Here is a 12,202-nt window from a genome sequence, read left to right on the forward strand (position 1 = left end):
GATGTAATTGTGTTCAAGTATCACATTCAATAATGAAATCAATAGAATTATGATGAATTTGACATAAATTCATTATTTTTATGATAGTGAAAATTTGGATAAAAGTTAAAAAAGCATTTGTTTAATTTAATTTTTAATTTTATTGAAAGTTATAGAAAACTGAGATATAATTTAAATTATTTTAAAATGATCCTGTAATTTTGCAAATATTTTTTTTTTTTTTTTGTAACATATTCCCTTCATTAAGCAAATATAAAAATAAATTTATACAATCAAAATTAAGGAAATACATAGTAGTATACTACTGTGGCAATATAAATAAATTGCTCTACAATACTCCATAACTAACTCCGTTCCTAAGTATGGAAAAAGAAAATAAACTCATTTTATATCTATTAAACCCTAAAATTAAAGAAAACTCTACTATTCCATGATAAAATTAAAATAAAAATAAAAGACAAAATAACAATTTCATTCGAAAAAATTTTTTAAGTTAAATCACGGGACTTAAACTGTTGTAAAGTTATCCCTTTAACTAAACTACATTAATCCTGTTGGCAACGCAACAAGTTACAACCTAGTTATTAGGCTGAAAATTATTTTTATCCGATTGTTTATTGAAAATTTCCTTTTTTTCTTTTATGCCGATCAATAGCGTAACAAAGTATTTAAATTTTTATCAATCAGATTAATACTATATATAGAATTTTTGTATTCAAAATTTTGAATGTTACACATGCTGCTCAGGGGCTTATTTGTTGAATAAATTTATCCGAACTCCGTAATTTTAAAAAAATTTTTTTTTTTACGTTTCATTTATTATATGGTTAAATTTATCTTTGAATTTACTAAGTAAATTGTAATCTACATATATACAATCCAAATTAATTTAGTATGGAATTATCAAAAATGAATCCTAAAGAAAATAAAAGAAATTTATGGGAAGAAGTTGATACTGATAATATCAGGTAAAACAATTCATTTTATCATTTAATAATATAACATTATTGAATTTTTAATTTGAATAATAATGTTTTTTAAATCATTTATTTTAAAAGTTACATGTTACAATTTCTACTATTGGTTTAACTACTGAATCAGCAGAAGAGATAGATGATAAAATAGTTTATATGGAAGATTTAGAAAAAAGAAAACAAGCATATGGAATATGTGGAGAATGTAATGAACCTGGCACAGGATCTAAATGGTGTCAACCTTGTAATGCTAAAAGATTTAAGGATAACTTTAAAAATTGGACTAGTGGAAATAAAGATATTGATGAATTTATACAACAATCACAACTTAATGCTGTGCATTGTCTTAAATATCTTGAATGGATACCTTTTGAAAATTTTAAAGATATTACTTATATTACCAGAGGTGGATTTGGTAAAATCTATTCAGCTGAATGGTCTGAAGGATATATTTATTATTGGAAATTGAAAATCAAGAATGGAATAGGGGTGCTAATACAAAAGTTGCATTAAAAAGTTTGGACAATTCTTCTTGTATAAGTACAGAATTTTTAAATGAGGTAATTAAAATAAGGAATGTAATCTATTTACTTTTATTTTTATTTATGTATTACTTATATTTTCATTTTCAATATTTTCATTAGATTAAAATCATCTTCAGATTTATCTTTATAATGTTATTCAATGTTATGGAATAACTCAAGATCCAAATACCAAAGATTATATAATGGTTTTAGAATATTATGGATATGGAAATTTTAGAAATTACTATCTCAATAATGAATTAGATTATTATTCAAAAATTTATAAATTACAAGAAATTGCAATAGGACTTCTAGATATTCATAATGCTGGAAAAGTTCATAAAGATTTTCATTCAGGCAATATATTATCTGGTGCTTTTACACTTATAAGTGATTTAGGAATGTGCCAACCAGCAAATAATGAAAAGCAATCAGTTAAACAAGAAGGAATTTATGGAGTATTACCCTATATGGCACCAGAAGTTTTACGCGGATATCAATATACAAAAGCATCTGATATTTATTCATTTGGAATAATGATGAATGAATATATATCTGAAGAAACTCCTTATAATACTAATATTCCTCATAATCATGCTTTATCTATTAAAATATGTAAAGGACTTAGACCAAATATTTTTAAATATACACCAAAATTACTTGCAGATTTGATTACTAAATGTTGGGATGCAAAAGCAGAAAATAGACCAACTGCTAAGGAATTGTATCAAATATTATATAAATGGGATAATGAAGAATATGATGATAGTGATACTGAATCTCAAGTAGATGAATATGATGATAAAATAAAATTAAACAGAACAAGTGAAAAAAGATCTAGCAACATTCAAACACATCCGCAAGCAATCTATACTAGTAGACTTTTAAATTTCAAAAATCTTCCAGAACCAGTAAATTCAGGTAATTTAACTTTTTACTTTGGTAACCAAAAAAAATGGTTACATTACTAATAACTTTATTTTTTAATAGATGCTACCAAAACAACATTATGTAAGTAATTATTTGTATCCAATATAATTAAAAATCTTTATATTGTTCTAATATTATAATATTATGTTAATTAATTTATAGGTTCAGAATGTTTTGATTGTCAATTAGACGAATTAGGTAAAGATATTTATTCTTTAGTTCTTTATTTTGTTAATACTTATTAATTTACTTATTTTGTAGATCTTAATGAAAGTGATCAAGAAGAAGAAAATGATTTTTTATAAGAATCAAAGAATTTAGTTTAATTAAAATTATATTATTAAATTATCTTTTACACTACATTACAGAAACCCGTAATTTGTTACTATGTGGTTGCTCAATCACCAACATTCCACATAAATTTTGGATCGATCATGTGATAATAAGTTTTGTTATAAAATCGAATAAAAATATTTTTGAAATCATAACAAGTTTCAGTATTAATCTTTAAAAAGTAGTGAAAAAATTGAAAAAATAGCCAAAAAATCTAGTTTAAGATATTTCTTCAATTTTTTTTCAATGCATTTAATAACAATTTAATGATAAATAGGCGATTTTAAGATTATCATAATATTTTAAAGTCTTATTAATTTAATTATAGTAAAATATACCTTATAAAAAATACCTATTATAATAAATTGCCCATTATAATAATAAAAGGGTTTTATATTACAAATATTATTATATTATTATTGTAATCATAATTTAAAAAAAAGAACCCAAAGGAAAATTCGCATGAATTTTCTTATTATCACTATTTTAAAGTTTGAAATTAAGCGAATCAGGAAATAAATTCACAACTCCAAGTTGCTGGCAATATTTTTGCCATTTCGAGATGGCACCGCTATTTTTTTTGTTATTTTATCCAAAGATTTTGTTGCATCAGTGTCTCTTTAATCATAGTTTACAATTAATGATCCTTGGACGAATCTTTGTAAAACATGTAAGGAGTTTTGATCTCTTAATTTAGTCATGTTCGTCATGCTTAACCAACTTTGCAAGATGTTTAATGTTAAATTTTCATTGACAAACGAAATTATCTCATTTTCATCTAAAGAGCAAGCTGTAGTATCTTTATTTACTCTATAAATCAACGTAAAAATAATCAATCTACTGCAAAACAAATAAAACAAATAAATTAAAATGAAATGATCTGCTTACCGAAGCCTTTTTTCTTTGAATATCTCAATCGCTTCCTCAACACTATCCAGGAATTTATTTTGAAAATCACTAAAATTTCTATTTGCTGCGCGCAGCCAATTGATTCCTTTGGACGAATTTAGATCGCAATTAAATATTTGCTGTACCAAATCCTTGAAAACGCTTTTCTTGAACCCTAAGAAACAAACATTTCAATTCTTTGAGAAAATCTCGATTTGCTTTCACCTGAATTATGCAAATAATTTAGGATATTAACATAGTAAATTAATGACAAATTATAACAGTGATATTTACCATGTCTTTTTGCTTTGGCATTTGTGATACACCAGATGCCAACGTTGATGAATTAAAGTTGGGTGAAATAATGTTAAATGTGTTGGCAACTGGCGTTTGCATAGATAGATACATATTATAAGCAAGTAATAAGATGTCCGAGTTTACACATAATCACAAACAGATTTGGTGAACGTTCACCATATGCGAAATGGTGCTGGAAGTGCAGATTCTAGATTATATGATTTCTTGAAGAGTTGAATGAATCTCGTTACCATTATCAAAAAAAGATGTATTCAAACGAGATGTATTTGAATAAGGTGTATTTGAACGAAAAAAATGTCATCATTATCGATATTACATGTACGAGAAAAGGAATATGTGTTATTAGGGTGATTAGAACAAGGTGTAGTATTCAAACTTAAACGAAAATAAGATTTAGATGTCTCATTTGAACCATCATTACGAATCTTATTAACCTTCACATAAGATTCAATCTTTTCATCCAGTGTGCCTTTATGAATTTTATCGTTGATATTTGTAATTGGTGCAAGAGGTTCACATCCAATATTTATGGCACTTTCATTGAACTGACTTTCATCTAAAGAAATGAAGCGAGGAAGGTAATAATATATAATCTGGGTGATATTACGTCAAAATATGATGATTATAAAGTAAAAGCTACCTTCTGAAAGATCATCATCATCGCTTAATTATAGAAGTTTATTAATCAAAGTTGGTTCTTGAATTGTATCATCATCAGTGATGGGCTCCTTGCGCCTACGTTTTACAGCGGTCTTCGGAACTGGTGTGGCAGTTTGATGTTTATTGGTCTTTGAAGCTGGGACCATTGTTTGTTGATCATCATCATGTGTATGTTCATAATCTTCAACAACAGGATCCTTTTTCTTTCGACCTCATCTTTTAGCAGAGGGTTTTTGGGTTTGAATCGCTTCCGGTCCTTTATTTTCTTTCAGAACTAAAGAGAAAGTTAAAAATCTGACAATTTTCAGTTTATAATAGGGTACGAGAGTTACTTGAAGTTCCGACAACATCATCTTCGTCAACAGTAATGGTTTGTTTTTCTTTTGACTTCGGGTAGTACTTCTTCTGGGAGGCATGATAATGATAAGAAGACTAGAGAAAAATAATAACGGAGAAAGAGAAAAGGTTTATAAAAAAAAAGAAATTGTTTCTCTTTAAATAATAAAACAATTAAACTTTATTGTGATTGTTTTCTATGGCGAAGTAGAAATTTTAATAATTAGACTTTTATTAGACTAGACTTTTATAAACTTTTAATAATTAGACTACTCCCATAAGCTATAATTGGCAGTAAATAATAATAACACCTATTGATAGTACAGAACATTTTTTTATTTTGATTTTCGATAATATGGTGTAATATTTATATATTTAACATATCGTTGAAATTTAATTAATTTTTTTTTTCTCTGATTTTAAATAATTAGTCGCAACGTGATCCGGACCCGGCTCAGGCGTAGATCGTCGTGGAATTCCAGGGAATTTCTTGATCAGCAATTCGGCTCCTGATTACTCACGTTGCCACACAAAATAATCCTTTATTCTTAATAATAAAATATACAAATATTAATATATCCCGAGTTCACGCTTGGTTAGACAAAATAATATAACAAAATAAATATAAAACATCATAATTCTAATAATAAAAATATACTTCTATATTCAAATCTTCCTTTTCATTAATAAAATCTTCCAATTATTAATCCTAAAATCAACTTCGATAGTTTCCCTTAATAAAATAATACTTCGCATTTCAAATACATGAAGAAATCTTTATCTAGAAAAATTCTTGAGTTAGATGAATTTTGTTAAACTTATCTCGTTGTTTATAATACATTAATCTTTTTTTTTACTTATTTTTTCGTTAATAAATGTTTTCAGGAAAAATAAAGTTATTATTTATTGCTTAACAATTAAGATCAGTTACTTGAATGTTAAAGTGATTAATTTATTTTTTATTTTCATTGTGCGATCAATAAAAATGTTAATCGCTACCATTTTCGGCGAAATGTCCATTTGGCGAAATGGAATTTTGTGAAATGGAATTCGGCGAAATGAACGATTCGGTGAAATGGATTCGATAAAATGAACTTTCCAATGAAACGTACTTTCGGTGAAACATCACTTCGAAGAAACATACCTTCAATCGAAATGGCTTCGGCAAAATGGGTTCCGGTCGGCGAAATGTACTAACCTTATAGATTATAGTCAAACGTGTCACCATAACAATTAAAATTAAATTGGTGTAACTATAACTTAATAATTACATAATTATTTGTGCACTATGAAATTAATAATAATTTAAACCTTTTTAGCGAAAAAAAAGGGGTATTTCACTATTTCTCATAAATATCATGTCTCCAAATAATATTTCAAAAAATGATGAAGATTTCTTAAAAGAATTTTTAAAAGAATTTTATCGTAAAATTATAAATTTAGAAAATTATATTAAATATGAAGAACTTTTATCAGATTGGATACAAAATTTTTTTATTGAGAAAGAAAAAGATTCTAAAATAATTTTAAAATTAATGGAAAATCATGAAGAAAGGGAAAATTGGTTTTCAAGTATAATAGGATTTTTTTATGAAAATGGTATAAATAATGATAATATTATTATTGATAAAAATAAATCTTTAAAATTATATTCTTTAGTATCTATTTATAATGATGATAAAAAAAATAAAAATTTAATTTCTACTTATCAAATACTAAATATAATTATTTCAAAATATTTATTATCATTTTATTATTATAAAGATATATTATATAAAAGAGATTTAATTGCAAAAGAATTTAGAAATTCAGAAATTGCAAATGTTATGTCTTATAATCAATTTGAAAGTTTTAATGGATTAGAAATAAATATTTGTAATGATGAGATAAATTATATAGAAAAATATTTTGAATCATTTGTTAAAGATTCTAATGAAAGTCAAAATGTTAAAAAGAAAGAATTAATGGAATTAAATAATTTAGGTTATTTGTATCAATATGGAATAGGGAAAAAGAAGGATGAGTTTAAAGCATTTGAATTTTACTTGGAATCAGCAGAAGGAGGAAATTCGGATGCATTAAATAATTTGGGTTATTGTTATCAAAATGGAATTGGAATTGAAAAAGATGAAAAGAAAGCTTTTGAATGGTATTTAAAAGCTGGTAATGATGGAAATTTATATGCACAATATAATATAGGTATTTGTTATCAAAATGGAATAGGAGTAAAAAAAGATAACGAAAAAGCTTTTGAATGGTATTTTAAATCTGCTGAAAGAGGATATTCATCTGCTCAAAATACATTAGGCAACTGTTATCAAAATGAAATTGGAATAGAAAAAGATTTAGGAGAAGCTACTTTTTGGTACAATAAAGCAGCGGAAAATGGAAATAAATTCGCACAATATACTCTTGGTAAATGGTATCATGAAGTAATGTATGATGAGATAAAAGCTTTTGAATTGTATCGGAAATCAGCTAAACAAGAATATAAAGACGCACAATTTCAACTTGGATGCTGTTATGATTATGGAATTGGAACCGTGATTAATCAAGGAAAAGCATTTGAATTATACAAAATGGCAGCTGAAAAAGGACATGCTTCTGCACAAAATAATCTTGGGTTTTTATATAAATATGGTGAAGGCACAGAAAAAGATTTGAATAAAGCCGCTTACTGGTATAATAAATCAGCAGAAAATGGAAATAAATTCGCACAATATCATTTAGTTGATTGTTATATGAATGGTGAAGGTGTAGAAAAAGATGAAAAAAAGGCATTTAAATTACTAAAAAATTTAAGTGAGAAAAGCGATTTAGCAGATGCACAATGTGATCTTGGTTATTATTATGAAAATGGAATTGGAACAAAAAAGGATTTGAAAAAAGCTGCTTATTGGTACCAAAAAGCAGCAGATAATGGTAATAATGATGTTGCATCATGTAATGTAGGTGAATGTTATGAATTAGGAAATGGTGTTAATAAAGATTTAGTTAAAGCTTTTGATTATTATAAAAAATCAGCTGAAAATGGATTTATAAGTGCAAAATTTTACCTTGGATATTGTTACATAAATGGAATTGGAACTGAAATTAATAGGGAAAAAGGATTTAAATTATACAATGAAGCAGCTAGATATAATAATAATATTAGTATTTTATCATTTTATGATAATGATGATGAAATATTTGATGATTTAGAAAAAGTTAATTATTGGTACCATAAAGCAGCAGAAGATGATAATAAGATTGCATTATATGAATTAGGTAGAATTCATGAATCAGGAATAGGTGTTGGTATAAACTTTGTTAGAGCATTTGAATTTTATAAAAAATCAGCAAATCAAGGATGTATAGAAGCTCAATATAAACTTGGTTGCTGTTATAATACAGGTATAGGAACTGATATTGACAAAAAACTGGCATTTGATTTATTTGAATTAGCAGCTATGGAAGGAAATAGTGATGCACTAGAATGTCTTGCACTTTTATATGAGCAAGGTATGGAGGAAAAAGACAAAAAGTAATAGGAATGAAAGGAATGATTTATTACTAAGTAATAACTGAAAGTTTAAATTACATAGCAACATAATATTCTCACTATTCTGATTTTATAAATGTATAATTTATTGAATTTTTATTATTTTCTAATAAATATTTCATTTAATACAGTAATTTGCGTTGATCACCAATAAATAAAATGTTTGTATGTAATTCGTTCTTTATTTACTTATTGTAGGAGCAGCAAGAAAGGCAATTGTTGGAGGTTAATTACACTAAATTCAAGAATTACACGAATAATGTCATGAACGTATATTAAAGTCGGTTGTTTATACTTTAAGAAATGTGAATGATTATTGTTATACAATAATTGGGCGGACCAGGTTAAATCTCATTTAATTTGACAAATTATAAATATTTATTAGTTTATTACTGTATTACATACAATAAAAGTTTTATATTTTTTAATAAATAGTTGAAGATGGACAAATAATTCATCTACAAATTAATTTTTTTTTTTTGATATTGAAGTCGCTAGCAGTGTGTGTCAAATTGAGGTTCCTTGAATTAATATTGTCGAAACGAAAAAAAAAATAATAATTATCGTCAATAGAAATCTTAATGGAATTAAATTATTATTATTTTTTGTAAATAAATTAAAATACATAAATATCATTCACGCTTTATTAAAAGAAATAAAATTATTGTGAGCAATTTATGTCCGTTTTTTTTAATGCAGTATCGATCAATTTGGCGATTTTTTTTCCAGTTTTGACTGAAGACTGCGGTTTTATAAACCGAAACGGAACAAACAGGTGATATCTTCATTCGATAAACCAATCACTTTAATCATATTAATCGTTAATCCAAGAGATAACCTTTTCTGTGAAGTTTGGACTCGCACTCGTGTAATAACTTTTTAATTCTGATTCGAGCCAAACTACTGGCTGGACCATCATTAATAAGGACGATCATATTATAATACTGTTTTACCATACGTATAATACTGTAATTGTAATCTTTCCTTTCTTTAAAATGGCTTTGCTTCATTTATCAGATGATTGTATTTACGATATTTTAAAACTTCATTTGTGGCTTACGAATTTGTTTAAATTAAAATTGAAAACGATCGTTAAATTATTAATTTTCAGTATGTTGCAGCCATAATTTAAATAATATACAAATTTCGTTGTGTACGATTATAAAATTTATCTAGATTCTTATTTGGTTCTATTATTATACATTTATACCACTATTAATTATTTATTGATATACTAATAAAATCATTTATTTAGGCGTCGTAAATTCTTATTATATAAGAATTTACAACTTGATAGATTGAAAATCACATAAAATTAAATTTCATATGATTAATGAATCACGGTGAACCCTAACATCAGAGGAAGAGAGAAAGATAATAAATATATTGTTAAATGTTTACAATTTTCTAGCATAATAAATTAACGATTAAAGTATATGAAGATGATATGATCAAGTTGTAAAAAGTAGTTGAAACGTGATTACAATGTATGGTCATGTAATAGAAATATGGTTAATTACAATATATTAGCACTTTCGATCCATGTGCGGATCAATCCGGATTGAACCCGGATTAACCGAAAATCCTAATAAAAATCCGTCGGATTTATCCGGGATCGTCTTAATGGTATTTAATGTTGCACACGTAATGATAGTAGAGCTGAAACTTTAAAATATATATATATTTTTTTTACCGGATTTCATTATTAAAAGTTTTCATCTGCGGATCGAAGCACTAGATTGTATAGGAGATTCTTTTCGTAGATTATTTAATAATAACAAATAATTGATAATAAAATAGGAAATAAGTGTTTATAAATTTTATCTCCTAATAAATTACATATTTGAAAATAGAATCGAAATTCTTTCGTTGGTTGAAATCAAACATGTGTGATAGATCACGCGAATGAAATTTTATTGGTGGAAGATCTGCATTTAACCGAGCCTAAAAATGGAAATAAATTTCCAACTTTGCGACACAAAATAATTTGTGATCATTGTGCAAAATGATCATTGACATTTTTATATTAATGTATAAACAAAATGCATAAAAAAGTTGTACATAATTTATATACGAATAAAATTTCTCTTTTTTTTTTATTCGTGTCATACTTTGTTTTTATATTCTTAACAAAATAATATGGAAAGATTAAATATTGACTGTCTTATTCTTATTTTTAATGAATTACGAACGGATAAAAAATCCTTACATTCCTGTCTTTTAGTTAATAAAGTATGGTGTCATTTAGTAGTTCCAATCTTATGGGGAAAATATCCATGGTATGTTATTGATCGTAAGGAATCAGAAAAACTTATTAATGTTATAATTTCTCAATTATCATCTTCTTCAAGAAAATTTTTATCTGAAAATAACGTTAGTTTATCCTCGACAATTCTTTCAAAACCCTTAACTTTTAATTATGTTAGTCTTTGTAAGTTTCCAGGAGCTGAAAATGTAAGCAATATTATAAATATAGTAAATAATTATGATTTTACAAAAAGAAGAGATCTTTTAGAGCAAGAAATTTACAAATTATTTATTAGTCAATGTAAAAATATTAAAGAATTGTCGTGGGAAACATCTCAACCTTTATCATTATTTCCAGGTGCTTTAACATGCTTCTCTCAACTTCATAGCCTAAGAATTAATATGAATATTGTAAGTTCCAATAATCTTCATGAGATGGCAAAGATTTGCAAAGATTTGAATGAATTAATTGTTAACAAATATTCTCAAGATACTCCCGGATTAATTTCTTTAATCGATGCACAGAGAAATTTAAAAAGTATATCATTTGCTTCTTATTATATTAAGAAAGAGAGGGAAGGTACTTATGAAGAATTAAGCAATGTATTAGCAAGAAAGGGTTGTACAATCAATAATCTTTATTCATCTAATTTAGTTGGTGTTATTTCACATTCATTTCTATCATCATTTATCAACTTAAAAGAATTAACAATTTATCAGTATGATGATTATAAGAGTGAAAAGATTCAAGAATTTCAACAATATTTAGCAATTTCAAAATTTCCGGGTCTTCAATCCCTTAAAATTGGTGGGGTATCATGTTTTAAGGAATTGGCAATGTTAATTGAAAAAACAGAAGGAAATCTTTCGTACGTTTATATTGACATGTCTAATAAAGATGCTGAAAGTACAGGAATGGTAATTAAAGCAATTGCTGATAATTGTCCAAAGATCGAATACTTATCCACATATCTTGGGCCTAAAGATTTGATTTATGTAAAACCATTATTATTACATTGTAGTAAATTAAGTAGGTTACGTCTCAAAAATTTATATGAAAATAATATTATAGGAGATGAATTATTAGATATCTTAACCAGCTCTTCTCCATTATCTTTAAATAATATTAAACTTAGTGGAGGTTGGAAGTATTCAATCAATTCTATAGAAAGATTTTTTGAAAGTTATAGGGGACGAAAATTACTCGAATTTGGTATTAAAGATAATATTCATGAAGATAATTTTACAATAGAACATATAAAAATCATTAGAAAATACATTAATGAAGGAGTGATAGGACATACAAATCTTTAACGTGATTATCATTGTACAATTAATACATGTTCAACTTCATTTTACTTTATAGAACTTGTTTAACCGGTTAAGTTTTTATTTATTAATCAGTGTATTTATTTGTATTTAGATTTCCAAATTTTAGTGCAATAGTATAT

General features: G+C 25.9%; 5 protein-coding genes across 5 annotated transcripts; 3 read left to right on the forward strand and 2 right to left on the reverse strand.

The window, feature by feature from the left end:
• Positions 1-2,034: 2,034 nt before the first annotated feature.
• On the forward strand, positions 2,035-2,733 carry OCT59_028758 (uncharacterized protein; the record flags this gene model as incomplete). Its single annotated transcript, XM_066147532.1, has 4 exons — positions 2,035-2,419; positions 2,489-2,509; positions 2,591-2,626; positions 2,690-2,733. The coding sequence occupies 4 exons, from the start codon at positions 2,035-2,037 to the stop codon at positions 2,731-2,733; spliced, it is 486 nt and encodes a 161-aa protein (XP_065994233.1).
• A 648-nt stretch (positions 2,734-3,381) lies between these two features.
• On the reverse strand, positions 3,382-4,057 carry OCT59_028759 (uncharacterized protein; the record flags this gene model as incomplete). Its single annotated transcript, XM_025327743.2, has 4 exons — positions 3,382-3,571; positions 3,650-3,734; positions 3,796-3,874; positions 3,944-4,057. 4 exons carry the CDS (start codon positions 4,055-4,057, stop codon positions 3,382-3,384), a joined length of 468 nt encoding a protein of 155 aa, XP_025169703.2.
• A 161-nt stretch (positions 4,058-4,218) lies between these two features.
• Positions 4,219-5,043, reverse strand: OCT59_028760 (uncharacterized protein; the record flags this gene model as incomplete). The annotated part of the gene is made up of 3 exons (XM_066147534.1): positions 4,219-4,523; positions 4,707-4,824; positions 4,960-5,043. 3 exons carry the CDS (start codon positions 5,041-5,043, stop codon positions 4,219-4,221), a joined length of 507 nt encoding a protein of 168 aa, XP_065994234.1.
• A 1,278-nt stretch (positions 5,044-6,321) lies between these two features.
• On the forward strand, positions 6,322-8,490 carry OCT59_028761 (uncharacterized protein; the record flags this gene model as incomplete). The annotated part of the gene is made up of 1 exon (XM_066147535.1): positions 6,322-8,490. One exon carries the CDS (start codon positions 6,322-6,324, stop codon positions 8,488-8,490), a length of 2,169 nt encoding a protein of 722 aa, XP_065994235.1.
• A 2,153-nt stretch (positions 8,491-10,643) lies between these two features.
• Positions 10,644-12,065, forward strand: OCT59_028762 (uncharacterized protein; the record flags this gene model as incomplete). The annotated part of the gene is made up of 1 exon (XM_066147536.1): positions 10,644-12,065. The coding sequence occupies one exon, from the start codon at positions 10,644-10,646 to the stop codon at positions 12,063-12,065; it is 1,422 nt and encodes a 473-aa protein (XP_065994236.1).
• Positions 12,066-12,202: the final 137 nt, after the last annotated feature.

This window comes from Rhizophagus irregularis, chromosome 8, assembly GCF_026210795.1.
Source record: "Rhizophagus irregularis chromosome 8, complete sequence".
In the NCBI taxonomy this organism is placed as follows: Eukaryota; Fungi; Glomeromycota; class Glomeromycetes; order Glomerales; family Glomeraceae; genus Rhizophagus; species Rhizophagus irregularis.